The 15662-nt window shown below is 46.4% G+C and overlaps 2 protein-coding genes across 8 annotated transcripts in view; one reads left to right on the forward strand and one right to left on the reverse strand.

Moving 5' to 3' along the window:
* Positions 1-6274, reverse strand: part of NIPAL3 (NIPA like domain containing 3) — a 35634-nt gene extending 29360 nt beyond the window's left edge. Inside the window, exons 1-2 of one of the 6 annotated variants that reach the window (XM_053268509.1) lie at positions 6098-6273; positions 3344-3516 (exon numbers count right to left, since the gene is read on the reverse strand). The gene's annotated coding sequence lies outside the window, so the exon portion shown is untranslated. Of the gene's footprint in view, positions 1-341; positions 443-3343; positions 3517-5938; positions 6073-6097 lie in introns of those variants that run through there. The other 5 variants (XM_053268512.1, XM_053268508.1, XM_053268514.1 and 2 more) reach the window with 5 other exon arrangements.
* A 2910-nt stretch (positions 6275-9184) lies between these two features.
* Positions 9185-15662, forward strand: part of STPG1 (sperm tail PG-rich repeat containing 1) — a 42271-nt gene continuing 35793 nt past the window's right edge. Inside the window, exons 1-2 of one of the 2 annotated variants that reach the window (XM_053266846.1) lie at positions 9185-9320; positions 14221-14369. In XM_053266846.1, coding sequence (XP_053122821.1) covers positions 14282-14369 — 88 coding nt within the window. In that variant the 5' untranslated portion in view covers positions 9185-9320; positions 14221-14281. Of the gene's footprint in view, positions 9454-14220; positions 14370-15662 lie in introns of both variants that reach the window. The other variant, XM_053266847.1, reaches the window with a different exon arrangement.

Here is a 15662-nt window from a genome sequence, read left to right on the forward strand (position 1 = left end):
ACCCCCCCCCGCCGCATTTCCCCCGCCGGCGCTCTCGGAATTAGAAGCCCCTCGGGACGGAAGCGTTCCTCCCTGCCGTCCCGTTGCCCCCGTCGGCCGGAAGTCCCGTTTGCGCGTGCGCCCGTCATGCGCGCGCGCTGCCGTCCCGAGGGGCTTCTAATTCCGAGAGCGCCGGCGGGGGGGGGTGAGTACACTCTCCCCCGCCCTTAAAGCCCTACCCCCGCCGGCGCCGAATCGCCCCCACCACCCGAAACGTTTTGGCGGCCTTTTCAATGGCCGCCGAAATGTTTCGGGCTCAAGCCTACAGCTTCCTATGTTGCTGTAGCTCAGTCAAAGGGCACCTGTTTTGCATTCAGCTGGTCCCAGGTTCAATCCCTGGCAGCATCTTCAGGTAGGGCTGGGAAAGACTCCTGTCTGAAACATTGGAGAACCACTGCCAATCAGTGTAGACCAGGCCTGCTCAACTTTGGCACTCCTGCAGATAGTGGCCTACAACTCCCATTATCCCTGGCTATTGGCCACTGTGGCTGGGGATTATGGGAGTTGTAGTTCAAAAATGGTGGGGGGGGGAGTTGAGGAGGCCTGGAATAGATAATACTGAGCTAGATGGACCAGTGGTCTGACTCTGAATAGGACAGTTTCCTATGTGCAATGTGGAAACAATTGAAGTAGTACTGCACAAGTGCCCATGCACTTTTTAAAGCAAACATGTAACTGCACTCTTGCTCATGCGCACCAGCAGGTCGGAAACATGGTGTTACTATTATTAATACTGGCATGCCTTACAAAGCTGTCACAAGGTGTATGGAGATAACATATTTATTTATTTATTTTTACATTTATATCCCGCTCTTCCTCCAAGGAGCCCAGAGCAGTGTACTACATACTTAAGTTTCTCCTCACAACAACTCTGTGAAGTAGGTTAGGCTGAGAGATATGTGACTGGCCCAGAGTCACCCAGCTAGTTTCATGGTTGAATGGGGATTTGAACCCGGGTCTCCCCGGTCCTAGTCCAGCACTCTAATCACTACACCACACTGGCTCCTACATGTCTGATCTAAATGTTTGGGAAGCTTTAGATGCAATGTTGTTTATTTCTTTCAGATATTCATGTGCCACTCTGCCACTGAAAATCAGTCCTCAAAGAGGCTTACAAAAACAGAATAAAAACCCAAACAGATCAACACGAAGACATGCAAAAACAGTAAAGCAGCACCAGCACCAGCAAGATTCAATAAACAATCGATAAAACAATAGTCAGCAAAAGAAACAAACAGATCAGCTAGGCTGAAATTTAGTTAAGACCGTTGGAGAATAAAAAAGCACTTTCCTGGTGCCAAAGAGATAAGCCCTATTCACACATTACGTTCAGCGCATGTACAATCTGTGTACAGTGTGTGTTCACATGTGCAGATCTGTAGGCATGTATGCATATTCACACATTATGCTCCATGCACGTAGGGCGATCCATTTCTTGCCCAGGTTCGTTTATAGTCATTCACACAAACACATGTACTTGTTTGTGGACAGCTGCACACATGTACAGTGCCATCTTTGAACAGGATTATAGTAATAAAAAGGCATCTCTTAGAACTGGCTGGGGAGGGCATTTCAAAGATGGAGAGCAACCAGAAGACGACATAGGAAGCAGCCTTATACCGAGGGTGGGTGGGGGCGAAGCAACGTGGCAGGTAAGGGCACCCACCCTGCCCCTTAAAGGCCCCTCCCCGGCCTCCCGGGAATGCACAAACCAGTCCGTGCAGATCCCTAAAAGCAGATGCTCTTCCACTGGGCTATGGTCAATAGCGGCTCCTCCTAATCAACCAGGAGGCACTAAAGGAGGCACAGCTGCCCCTGCTTCCTGGCAGCAGCTTGGGTGGCTCTTCTCTCCCCCGCCCCACCCAAGAAATGTGCTGTCTGCATTTGTCACTGCGCAGCTCTACCTGACGAGTGGCCAGCCTGCCTGAGGCAGCGCAGTTTTCTGGCAGGGTGGGAAAGGAGCCACCTGAGCTGCCTCCTCTGCCGCCCCCCCCCGAGACGTAAATGTTGGGCGGTATAAAAATATGTTAAATAAATAAATTAGGACAAGCCGCTACTGGCTACGGCCCTTCCTTCTAGGGTGCTCTTGGCAAGACTCTCAGGAGACTTCGCTGCTTCAGTGGGATCTCGAACCTGGGTCAACCTGGTCCAAGACGAACATTCTGGCTGCCTCTCATGTACAGAGACGGTGGTACCACTTGCCTGATAGGTTTTCTAAGTGCCATCTTAGTCTGTTGCTAGTGGCCCACAAAACAGGGTAGGACTGCAGCCAGAAATGTTGGGGAGGGATGGGCATGAACCTGTTCGGCGTTCTATTCTTAGAACACCGAACAGGTTCGGAACCCCCACGTCCCAACGGGGGGGGGGAGGGGTGGTTTTAAGGATGGGGGAGGGGGCACTTACTCCCCTGCCGTGCTCCCCCCTTTGGCGTTCTGTGTATAAATAGTCCGGCAGGGCTGCAGCGTTACACCTCCTTGCCACCCCGTTGCTTCCCTGACCGGAAATGCTACGTGCGCATGCACACGTTGTGCATGCATGCAATGCGCATGTGCCTGCCCATACACAGCACTTCTGGTCAGGGAGGCAACAGGGCAGCAAGGAGGTATGCTGCCGCCCTGCTGATCTATTTATACACAGAACGTCAGAGGGGGAAGCGGGGGGGGGGAGTGCACCCTTCCCCGTCCTTAAAGCCACCCCCGCCCCATCATCGGCTCAAAGGGAGCCAGTTCCGTACAATGCAGTGGGTTGCCAGTTTGGCTTTTTTAAAGCCAAGTTCTGGGTTACGGCCCATTTGACCCACATGTATACCCCTCAGGTTTTCCAATAGCAAGAGGTCATGGACGTAGCCTTGCCTATGCCAGTTAAATCTGATTCTTTTTTTAAAGCCAGGTGCTTATCAATCATCCCAGTGCCTTTACACTCATTGGCTGGAATACTGGAAGGTGGAAACAGTCCGTGTCCTTCCGAGCAAGTCAGTGCAGGCCTTGGCAAACTTTCTTTGGGTCTAGAAGCCAGACCCAAGATTTAGGAGCCAGGCTACCTACACTGACAAAGTGATCAGATTTAGTGTCAAACACTGTGAAAGGGAGAGTAAATGGGCTTCTCTTGATCCCATTTACAAGTAACATACTTAGAACAGGAACAGGGTTGCCTGGGCCAAATAAAGATTTCATTAAATAACTCTACCTCCAAATAGCCTAATCTAGGTGCCATGGCTCCCTGGTGCCTGGGATGCGTCAAGGCCCGAGGCAGAATGCTGCTTACATACTTTAAACTTGTACCTTGGTAAGCAGAAGAAACTTACAAATTTCACAGGTCAAGTAAGAGACGTGAACAAGAATTCAGGGAACGTGCTGGAAAAGGCTAGATCTCTATCGTACCCCTCCTCCAACGGGTAGTGCCCTGCTGGAAATACCAAGGCTGCACAGTTCCGTGCCTGCCCAGCCCTAGCGGTGAATTCTACAGCGCCACTGATATCTGTAAGCAAACAATTGTTTTAGTCGTTGATCTAAGTTCACACAAACGCCTGTAATCACCTCTCACGGTCATCTAGTTAATCCTTTAGGAATGTAGGGGATCTGGTACAGAACTTGCAGGTTCTTTATAAACCCACAGTTCCAAAGTTGCCACAGGCCACCAACACCCCACTATAATTTTACTTATTTTGTTTCCTCCAAATAGGCACAGAACCCCTTTCATTATGGGAGACATGATGGAGGGTATAAAATTATGCATGGGGTAAAGAGAGTGGACTGAGATAATTTTTTCTCCCTCTCTAGGCAAGATGCCTCTGTTGCAGGGGAGCAACAACAAGTGAGAGGGCATGCTCTCACCTCCTGCCTGTGGGCTTTGTTGGAGAAATTCTCCTCTTTTGCCTTAGTTCTTTATAGGCAGGGGCCACACCATTCCGTCAGATTCAAAGCTTTATTGATCATGGTATACCGGGCCCTCTCCAATCCCTTCAATGAGAAGAGACCCCACAAGATGGTGGTTACAGATTATATACTAATGCCTTATCAGTGATGCTCAAAATACATTTTGCCCAAATGTATTTGCCAGCGTGGTGTAGTGGTTAGAGTGCTGGACTAGGACCGGGGAGACCCGAGTTCAAATCCCCATTCAGCCATGAGACTTGCCAGTCACTTCTGTCTCAGCCTAACCTACTTCACAGGGTTGTTGTGAAGAGAAACTTAAGTATGTAATACACTGCTCTGGGCTCCTTGAAGGAACAGCGGGATATTAAAAATGTGTTATAAATAAATAAATAAATAAAATGAGTACCCGTACATTGTACATCTTCAGACCAGCATTGACTTATCACAGTTAACTAGCAAGATACATTTCTTCAGAGGTACTATGCATGCTTGAACTTGCACTACAGTAAGGCCATCATACATTGTTCAAAAACAGCACCTGCGGCATCTTAGCAAATACCAGACAGTAAAGGAGTGAGGCCTAGGCTGCAAACTTTATTTATTTGTTTTTATTGTTGAATTTATACCCTGCCTTTCATTAAGAAAGACTTTGGAGACTTTGGTTCGAGTCTCCATCTTTGATCCCCCCCCCAACAGTTTCTCAGAGGCATCAGGTGGGCCACTGTGTGAGACAGGATGCTGGACTAGATAAGTCTTGGGCCTGATCCAGCAGGGCTGCTGTTCTGTTCTAAAGCAAGCAAGTTATTTGCATCAAACTCTCACACAGCTTGTCCTTTCACCCTTATTTCATCATAACAATTTATTATTATACTGATTTGCAATAACAAAAAAAGTTTTAAAAGCAATTTACAGGGGGTGGGGGGGGGAGAGAAAAGAGAAACCAAGAAGAAAATGGTTACTTCTCCCCAAACGGATCCCAGTCTAAAAAGAAACACAAGGAAGACACCAGCAGGGATGCTGGGTTATTTATTATTAAACATATTTTTATACCACCCAAAACTTACATCTCTGGTTAGGACTGACACTTTCTCTCCCCCAGTCTACTGTATTTACCTGCACCCAAGACTAGGTTTCCCCCCAAGTTTAACATTAGAAACCAGGGAGGTCATTTTAAGTTCAGAGTCCTGTTCCTTTTGAGTAAATGCAAGCATAGCCTGGGTTTTACCTCTACTTGTTAAAGGGGTCATCTTAAATTCAGACCTGCCTTCAATTCGGGTAAATATAAAGAGAGTCGCCCCGCTGAAAGTGCCTCTGCCCGGTTAGCAGAGGTGGTTCCCCATCGCTCCGCACTAAGGGCATAACATTCCTACACACTCAGGGGACTTGTGCATGGAACAAGATAGGCTCTAGCCCAAGGGGTTCCCAACCTTGGGCCTCCAGATGTTGTTGGACTACAATTCCCATCATCCCCAGCCACAGCAGTTGGAACCCAAGATTTGGAACCCCTGGGCTAGCCCCCACAAAGCAGCTGCCTGCATATTTTTATTGTATTTTGTTTATTTGTTTATTTATTTTTACATTTATATCCCACTCTTCCTCCAAGGGGCCCAGAGCAGTGTACGACATACTTGAGTTTCTCTTTCACAACAACCCTGTGAAGTAGGTTAGGCTGAGAGAGAAGTGACTGGCCCAGAGTCACCCAGCAAGTCTGATGGCAGAAAGGGGATTTGAACTCAGGTCTCCCCGGTCCTAGTCCAGCACTCTAACCACTATAGTCTTTTGGGTTTCACAGCTTTCATTATTTTTGCAGCAACAGCGGCCCAGAACAACTGCCCCCCTGGAATTCACTTTTATACGAACGTTTTTTCACGATCAAGCTCCCCAAAGGGTGGAATGAGACAGGGGGTGGGGATTGCCAGCTTTGCAAAACCAAACCGCATACAAAAACAAGCTCTGCCACCTGACTTCCTGGTTGCTGTGAACCCACGTTTAACTTTTCCTTTGATCAGAACTCCATAACCTACCAAGGACAAAATATTAAAGATTCTGCTCAGTGTGGCTGCAGTCAAAGGGCACCCAGAGGACTTGAAATAGGTTAAAACAAGCTCACAAACGCCCAGGAAACCAGACCGGCTCTTTCAAGCATGTTCATTTCTTCCCCTCCTCCTTGCTCAAGCCCTCACCTGCTTTCCTTCCCTACGAAAACACGCCACCAAGACCGGTTTCCTTCGTAGCCCAGAAGCAAAGCAAGACTGAAATGCAAAAATCCCCTTTTGATTCCTTCTCCAGCAGCTGTCGAGCTTCTAACCCCGGGCTTCGCTTTCCTCCAAAACAAGCTTGCGATTTGATCCGGAAGCTGCCACTCACCTGCCCGGAATCTCGCTCGTGCAGGCGATTGGCTAGCCTCCGGGAGGCAGATGTTTTTGTTGTAGGTTGCATCTGAATTATTTGTTGCAACCGGTAAAGCTTGCTTGAAGCGTGCGAAGATGCTCAAGGGTCAAACAGGACTGGAGCAAGAACGTAGAGAGCTTCCTTGTTTTGTGGGGTGGCCTCTAGTGGCTGCCATTGTGAATTAGTCCTAATAATGTGTGTATTATTGCAGATTTTAGGTCCTGCCTTTTAGGATCGACTGTCAACAGTAAAGGATCTTGCAGTCAAGAAATACGCCAAAGACTAGCACTTGGTAAGGTTGCAATGAAGGCCTTGGAAAGGATATTTAGATGCTGTGACGTGTCTACACCTACAAAGATTAGAATCGTTTGGACCATGGTTTTTCCCGTGACACTCTATGGATGGGAAAGCTGGACTTTGAGGAAGCAAGATAGAAAAAGCATTGACGCTCTTGAACTTTGGTGCTGGAGAAGACTTTTGAGGTTACCATGGACAGCCGGGAAAACAAACAAATGGCGCATAGAACAAATCAGTCCAGAACTTTCACTCGAGGCACAAATGACCAGGCTCAGACTATCATACTTGGGACACATTATGTGAAGACCCAGCTCCCTTGAGAAGTCTATAATGCTGGGGAGAGTTGAAGGAAAGAGAAGAAGAGGATGACCAGCAGCAAGGTGGATGGACTCGATTACAACAGCAATGGATGCACCACTGAGAGACCTTAAAGGCCAAGTTGAAGACAGATCGTCCTGGAGAGAATCTATCTATGTGATCGCTAAGTCAACACTGACTTGATGGCACTTAATCAATCAGTGGCAGATTCCAGAGGAGGTAGCTGGTCTGGTTACACATAACAGTCACTTCCAGTGACTGTTGCTGGTGGCTCTCTTATGTTTCTTTTTAGATTGTGAGCCCTTTGGGGACAGGGATCCATTTTGTTTATCTTATTTATTTGTTTATTATTTCTCCGTGTAAACCGCCCTGAGCCATTTGTGGAAGGGCGGTATAGAAATTGAATGAATGAATGAATGAATGAAATGAATATACACATATATAGCTCTACCTTGCAGATTTGTGTGGGCAGAATAAAGTCATACTTCCCTGTATTATATCAAATTTTGCATACACAATCCTGCCAATGATTTAAATTAGCGGAATGCACTAATTTATTAAACTGGAATATGTTAGGTGAAAGGTTTAAATCTTTATTTTTGTATTTTTAAGAAGATATTCTAAATATAATGATCATATTTCAACTGTTATTTTTGCAACAGATTTTTAACATTCAATAACTAGATCAATAATTCAAAAAATAATATGCCCAAGAGAAGGAGAAGATCTTTCACAGATTCAAATTCACTATGATTCAAATTTACTATGTATGGGAATTATTCAATAAAATGAATAATGTTTGAAGTTTAACTCAGACAAATTTAAAACTGTTTTTACTTCCCTTTCAGAGTATATTAATGAAAACCTTTATGACATATATTTAATGTCTTGAACTTTCCTCTAAGTCGAATCTACACAAAATTACTTTACCTAGTCAACAACAGGCTCCTTTACAGATATAATTTAAAAGGTACCATCTGAATACCATCTAATTAAAAAGGTACCATCTGCAGGGGCGGCAGGGAGGAACGTTGCTGCCCCCAAAACTTTGCAGAAAAACGGAGCGCCGGAGGGGGGAAAGCGGCGGGAGGGGTAAGTACAACCCCCTGCCCTTAAAGCGAGACCATCCTTGGCACCGAACTGCGCCTCCGCGGTTCCGTGTACATCCCTATTTTCTGGCCACTATCCTTGGTTAAAATTGCAGGTCCCTAGGCGAGGGAAAAGACCCACAAGTATCTAAGAATTACTTTCATTAATATTTTTAATAATTAACTTTAATATAATAATGTGCTACATGCCACCTAATGGCGCAGCGGGGAAATGACTTGACTAGCAAGCCAGAGGTTGTCAGTTTGAATCCTCGCTGGAAACACCTCTATCGGGCAGCAGCGATATAGGAAGATGCTGAAAGGCATCATCTCATACTGTGCAAGAAGAGGCAATGGTAACACCCTCCTGTTTTCTACCAAAGGCAACCACAGGGCTCTGTGGTTGCCAGGAGTCAACACCGACAACACAAATAAATAAAAACACCGACTCAATGGCACAACTTTAATAATGTGCTGAAAGAAAACTGACCATCCCCTCCTGCACATCGAGTCATGGTTGGTTCTGGTACACCATGGCATTTGAGTTGTGTACTCATTCTATACACATATTTTAGACTCTGAAAATCACATATCCTCTTAGCTGGTTGCCAAAATGCAAAGCCAGAAACACTTCCCTTTTTGTTGCTAGTGTGCATCCATGTATGGTACTCCATAGCACACACATACTCACACTGCTAAGGCCCTACGTGTGGCTGTATTTTTTACTGTAATTCCCATTTGACTTAGCTATAGTGTTTGTTCTAATGTTTTCACACACTCTGTGAGTGTTCAGAGGCACTTTGGGCTGGCTCTGAGAACATGCAAAGTGCCTTTCCTCTCTGAAAAAACTACACTTCTTTAAAAACACATTTTTTAAAAGTCTCTGAAAGGAAATTCGGTGGTGCCAGCATTTTTGCAAACAGAAGTTGCCAACCTTCTTGGCTTGCCACAGGCAAGTATAAAGCATTTTTTGCTTTACACATGAAGCTCATAACAATTCAAAGGCAGCATTTCACATTACAAAGACACTTGCAAACTCCAGCCTTTTTATAAGGTCACCAAGAAGCTACCTTAAGCACAGCTGAGCTTGCTACGCAGCCATTGGCTCAAGTCTGGTTTCCATTCCACCTCTGGAAGAAAAGGCCACATCAGAGAGCCTCTCTGTGATTGGGTTATGTTTGAGCCAGCAGAAGTGACAGGCAACATGACTGGCGGGTGTTTTCTTTCTTGGTCGCTTAGGCAACAGCTTGTAAACTTCCTAGGGATTCTCTTCTGAGGCTGCTGCCGCCCCTGAGAGCCAGGAAAGGGCAAGGTAAGGGGACATATCCCAGCATGCTCTGCTGCATCTTGCAAAAGGAGCCAATCCGTGTGCGGATCATGCATTTTCGAGAGCGGCTGTCCTACCATCTTGGATTGTCTTTGATCTAACGGAAGGGCGTTTTAGGGTGCGACCATGTAAAATACTAATAATTGTATTCCAGCCTGTTCTGCTGGGTGGTCTATCATACTGGTGGTCTATCATGCAAAACAATAGCTCCCTTTTGGCTGAGAGCAGGGAGGAAATTTGACCTGGGAGATTTGTGGGGGTCAGGCAGCTGGACATGACCCATGCTGCCCGACTGGTCTTCAGAGCAGCTGGGGCATACGTATTTTTATGTATGTATGTATGTATGTATGTATATATTACATTTATATCCCGCTCTTCCTCCAATGAGCCCAGAGCGGTGTACTACATACTTAAGTTTCTCTTTCACAACAACCCTGTGAAGTAGGTTAGGCTGAGAGAGAAGAAGTGACTGGCCCAGAGTCACCCAGCTAGTTTCATGGCTGAATGGGGATTTGAACTCGGGTCTCCTCGGTCCTAGTCCAGCACTCTAACCACTACCCTTTACTACACTTTATAACATTTCCACCTTGCTCTTCCTCCAAGGAGTTCAGGGCAGCATTTCATGGCTTTCCCTCACCCATCCCCTCACAACTAGAGTGGCTAACCAGGAGCGTCATTATTTATTTATGTATCATATTTATATACCGCCTGATACGTGCATCTCTAGGCAGTGTACGCAATTTAAGATACAACAAATACAAAACAGGCTAAAATCAGTTCAGACAATTTCACAGAATGAAAAGTTAAAACAATCTCATAAGACAAACACAAACTGAACAGTTTAAAATTAATTTCATTTAAAAGCCTGAGGACATAAGTGCGCCTTTGATAACTGACAATGGGTTATTTCTACTTGGCAGCCGATCGCCAATTCTCGCACATACCAAGAGGAGACTTCTAAGTTCAAAGTAGCTTTATTATCTCTGCAGAGTAAGCAAGCAACCGTCAAGGGGATAGTTCTCAAAGGTGAGACTCCAAGATGGAGTCTGTCCAAAGCATTTATACATGAATTGATATATAAAAGAATACATCATCATTCACAACAAGCCAGCCAGGTTGTCGGGCGTACAACTCCATCTTAGGCCAACAGGCTTACAATACTTAAAAGGGGTGTTTATGCAGCCTCCAGGAGGCAGTTTAGATAGCAGCATCATCACCTCTCCTGACCAGTAGGCCAGAAGAAAGCAAGGCATAGAGAATACATATGATGTTGCAAGTTACAAGTTCTGCAAGGCACAGAGCATGAGAACCAAAGCGTACTAAGCAGATTCCTTCCTACTGATATACATTCAGGAATGCAAAGGGGGGGGGGGATTCTTGCTTTTTCTAATTCATCAGAATGGAGCAACTATGCAGAGCAAATGGCTCAGCTCTGCATTAACTACATACCCTAGGATCAATATATATTAGTATAGATCAACAGGGAGCTGTATTCCAAAGCCCCGGGGCAGCCACAGAGAAGGCCCGGTCCCAAGTCGCCACTGTAACCAGACCTCTCCAGATGATTTTAATAGGCAACAGGGTTCACGATAGAGAAGGCGCTCTCTTAAATACCCTGGACCTAAGCCGTGAAGGGCTTTATAGGTAATAACCAGCACTTTGTATTTTGTTCAGAAACATACTGGCAGCCAGTTTTAAAATGCCTTTTAAAATTGGTGTTTTACGGTCCCTTCAGGTTGTCCCAGAGACCAGTCTGGCTGCCACATTCGGTACCAATTGTAGTTTCCGGACTACGTACAAAGGCAGCCCCAGGTAGAGTGCATTATTGTAATCAAGCCTGGAGGTTACCACCATGGGCAGCACCGTTTGAAGGTCATTCGCCTCCAGAAATGGGCGTAGCTGACATAGCTGAAGCTGATAAAAAGCACACCTGGTTGCTGTCTCAACCTGATAAAAACCCGATAAAAGGCACTCCTGGCCACTGCCTCAACCTGAGAAACCAGAGAGAGTTTTGGATCCAGGAGCACTCCCAAGCTATGTACCTGGTCTTTCGGAGAGATTAGAGGGTGGCTGATGGAGCAGAGGCCCCCGATAGATGGCTCACAGTCCCGACTCTCGTCAGCCCCCTCTCTCCTCCATGACCTCTTCCAGAAAGCAAGTGCAGCAGTGGAGGTGCACCTGGACAGAGCTGGGGAGGGAACTCCTGGCCTCACCTGGCTCTCTGCTGCTTCCCCCGTCAACAGCACTGTATTATATTAGAGACTTTAAAAAACATTGATAATTATTCTGGGCAAGTATTTAATTGGCAAAAGGGGGCCTTTTGATAATTAGGCCTGGGCCATGGTTCTTTTGTGCCCCCTAACGGCTCAGTGGGAAGTGATTTGCCTAGCAAGCCAGAGGTTGCCAGTTCGACTCCCCGCTGGTATGTTTCCCAGACGATGGGAAACACCTGTATCAGGCAGCAGCGATTTAGGAAGATGCTGAGAGGCATCATTTCAGACTGTGCGGGAGGAGGCAATGGTCAACCCCTCGTGTATTCTCCCAAAGACAACCACAGGGCTCCGTGGGTTTCAGGAGTTGACACTGGCTCGGCGGCACTCTTTACCTTCCCAATTTCCCAGTCTATTGAAGGAAGTTATGGGATGGGGGTTGCATGTTGGGTCAAGCTGATTGACCGGCAGCTCCATCAGAGTCGCACCTTTCCATTGATGCAAGGGGACCCAGAAGCATGGCCTGTTCCCTTAGGCCCCTGTCTTTTCTCAAGGAGGCTGCCTAGGGTGCTTTCCCATAGGTGCCACCTGACCGGAAAGCTTCTGAGTGGTGCTCATACAAAAACCTATTTTCTTGTGCTCTCAGCATTGAAGTGGCCAACAAGAAGCACAAGGAGGAACTTCAGAGCCATGCTGTGCCTGAGAGAAAGCAACTTGAGGGAAACGGAAGCTTTGCAGGAGGAGCTAGATAGACTTGTTAGGCCAGTGAGAAGGTTTAAATACCATCAGACTGCACTCTTCCCCAGCTTGGCTGAATGACCGCTGCGAAAGGAGTCTTTTTTCGAGGCAGAACTTCTGGGAGGGGTCCATGTATTATTTATCAGCATAGTAGGAGTAGCAAAATAAGTTTCTGCCGCTCTTGGTATTCAATGAAAGACTCCAGGATTTTGTTTACTCCCAACCATTTTTTACAGTATGGTTTTATGTACTTTATGTTATGAATGTTTTTACAAATTGTGTTTTACCTTGAGCCATGATTTTAATGCTTCTCTATGTCAAAGAGCTTTTAAAAAAGGTTTTCCTTGTATTTATTTTGTTGGTTTTCTGTGGAAGGCACCCTTTTTCCTTATTGTGTGCATCTCTCTCTCTCTCTCTCTCTCTCTCATAACACTCATATACTTAAAAGTGGCTTCACTCTAGTTTTAAAAGGTTCTGGTGGAGTACTTGCAGAATCCTTCTCTATGTGCCAATAGCACTACTGTATGCTATTGTCATTAGAGTTAATTTTTAAAACATACTGTGTGTCTAGAGCTGGCCTTTGTAGACTCAGTGTCAGGAAGTCTCAAGCCCTACGGAACCTATGCCTGAGTCTGGTCGGTGACTACAGATCAACTGGTGATAGCCTACCCTGGAGGAGCAGCGTCCTCTTAAAGTGGGACCCGTGCAGCTCGCTACTGAAAGTGAATCACAGTTAAATTATCAGTCAGATATTGTTGTTTCTGGATGAGTTAACTGGGATTTCTGCTAACAGACGAGCAAAAATGGGAAGCGTGCTGGGTGAGTTATTCTGGATAAGCATAGAGGTAGCCAAGTTCTCCATCGTATGAACCAGCCCACTGAGTTTTACTTTAGTTGGACAGCTCCTTAGCTGAGGGGACATGAATCCCCACAGCACCCCTATTTGCGACACCAGATAGAAAATGGAAAATGGGGACACCTTTTAGGCTAGTGCTCAAGTACTTACAGAAACTCAAGAGGGGGAAGGTTCCCTGCTTTTCCAGGATGGATAGCTCTTAGGTCCGGTGAGAAGGCCCGGTGGATCTATCATGCAACCCGGGTCTGTAGCCACTCTTAATTTAGGATTTTCCCTTCAAACTTAAGGCTCTTCCTCCTAAGTGGGTTTTGACTTACATGACTAAAAGTGTGTCTGGACTGAACTGGTCCCCCCACCCCCTTTGTGAAAAAGGGATTAGGAATGTACCAGTAAATAATAATTTACTGAATCCAGTAAATAATAAAAGTTGGGGAATGTACTTATTCAGAGTGCTCCTAAGACATTCCTCTTAGGTTAGGGGATGGAGTTGTGTGGCTCAGTGTCAGTATAGAGGTCAGTGTCAGAGCATCTATTTTCTTGCAGAAGGTCTCGGATTCAGGTAGGACTGGGAAGACTCCTGCCTGAAACCTTGGAGAGCTGCTGCCAGTCAGTGTAGACAGTACTGAGCTAGATGGACTGATGATCCGTCTGACCTGGTTTAAGGCAGCCTCCTATGTTCCTAAATTCAAATGCAGATCTGACCAGATTAGTGTGTTTCAGTATAATTCACTAGTATGTTGTTTCAGTTGTCTCTAGTCTCTGTCTTGTATCTAGCAGGAGTTCACAATTTTAAAATAAAATAAAAGTGATGTCCAGTCTAAGCTTTGTTCCTGGACAAGCAGAATTTCTGAGAAACTCCCACTAATAATGTCCATCCCTGAATATTAGATGATGAGAAATTCCAGTGTCTGTGGGAGAGATTATCTAGCCCAGAAAAACTGGCTCCTGCTAAATTCAGTGTTGTAGCCTCCTTCTGAGAGTCAGTGTGAGTGCCACTCAAAACTGTTTTGTGTGCCACTTTTAGCACCCGTGCCATAGGTTACCTACCCTGGCTAAAGCAGTGTCTCCATTCATGTTATAGAAACACGATGGGAAGGCTGAGGAAAAGGGATGATTCCTCTGGCCTGAAATAGCTGCGTGACATGGAGTCCAGTTTTGACAAGTTTTTCACGTCAAACAGAATCAAAAGGAAGGCCTCCGCTGACTCAAAATCTGAATATGTGATCAAAGGTATGGAACTGAGGCTAAACAATTCACACGAAGATGTGTTGGTGATGTCAGCTGGCAGAGGAGTTGAGGGCTGGAAGAAACCTTGGTGGCTAACATGATGTGCAGTGTCACAGCTCTGTAACGCTACGCCCCAGGGCTGCTGTGGACATCTAAGGCAGCCCCGATGCTGTTCAGAAGCAGCAGTTATGGAAAGAGTGGCCGACATACTGCGCAAAGTTCAGTGCATGTCGCAATGGGATTTTTGCACAGTTGTGCAAGACTGCGCTTTGTGCAAATGCAAGCAGTGCGCAAATGGAGTTGCATGATGGACAGTCTGCGCAATTTTTGCATTTGGTCTAAGAGCACTTGGTGGGCGTGTTCTGTTGCCATGCACACAGAACTTTATGCATTGCCCGGCCAGCCCAGTGCCAGTACCCACAGCACAGCCAGCCCCTGCGGCAGGGAGGGGAAACCGAGTTGGGGATGGTGGCAGAGGCAGCGAAAGCTTCTTCTGTGAGCCCACCTGCTGCAGAGAACCCCCAAATGGGCCGAAAACAGCCCAGTCTGTCATTTATTTGGGTGGCAGGAGGGCTCATGGAAGTAGCTTTTGCTGCCTCCACCACCATCCTGGATGGCAGGCGGTGGCTTAAGGTGTGTGTGTGGCGGTGAGGGGTGGGGGGAGAAGGCGGGCTGGCTGGATCAGCAGGAGGGCTCATGGAAGAGCTTTCGCTGCCTCTGCCGCCATTCTGTAAGGTGGTGGGGGGAGAAGGCGGTGGGGGGGGGGTAATCAGCTGGAGAACTGGTACACAGATGCTTTGCACTGGCCCAGCTAGTTGTTGTTGTTATATTATTCTATTATGGAATATTTGTATAACACTTGTGAAGAAAAAAGTTCTTGAAGTGGTATGCAGAGAAAAAGGAATGAGAAGATGGTGCCCAGTCGGCTTGTGCAAAATTGGACAAGCCGGATGGCTAAAATTGGACCGTGTCTGATTTTACCAAATTAGGAGGGGTTCAGAGAGAGTCCAAACCCAAACTTAAGGACCCCAGTTTGGATCAGACTTCTCTCACCCCCTTTGGAAAAATTTGGAGCTTTCCAGACCTCCAAATGGCGGTGAGAGGCCCCACCTCCCACTATTGTGGATGGCAGGGAGAACCCATCTCCTGCCATCTATCTGCCCACCTACCTGCCTGCCTGTCCATATCTTATCTTTAGATATATTTTTTTCAAGTTTTTTTAGCCCATTTCTCACTCACATTTGCAGCTGCCAGTCAATTTCCGGGCTTCTCTTGCAATTTTTTTGATGTGAGATA

This window comes from Hemicordylus capensis, chromosome 7 (assembly GCF_027244095.1).
Source record: "Hemicordylus capensis ecotype Gifberg chromosome 7, rHemCap1.1.pri, whole genome shotgun sequence".
Classification (NCBI taxonomy): Eukaryota; Metazoa; Chordata; class Lepidosauria; order Squamata; family Cordylidae; genus Hemicordylus; species Hemicordylus capensis.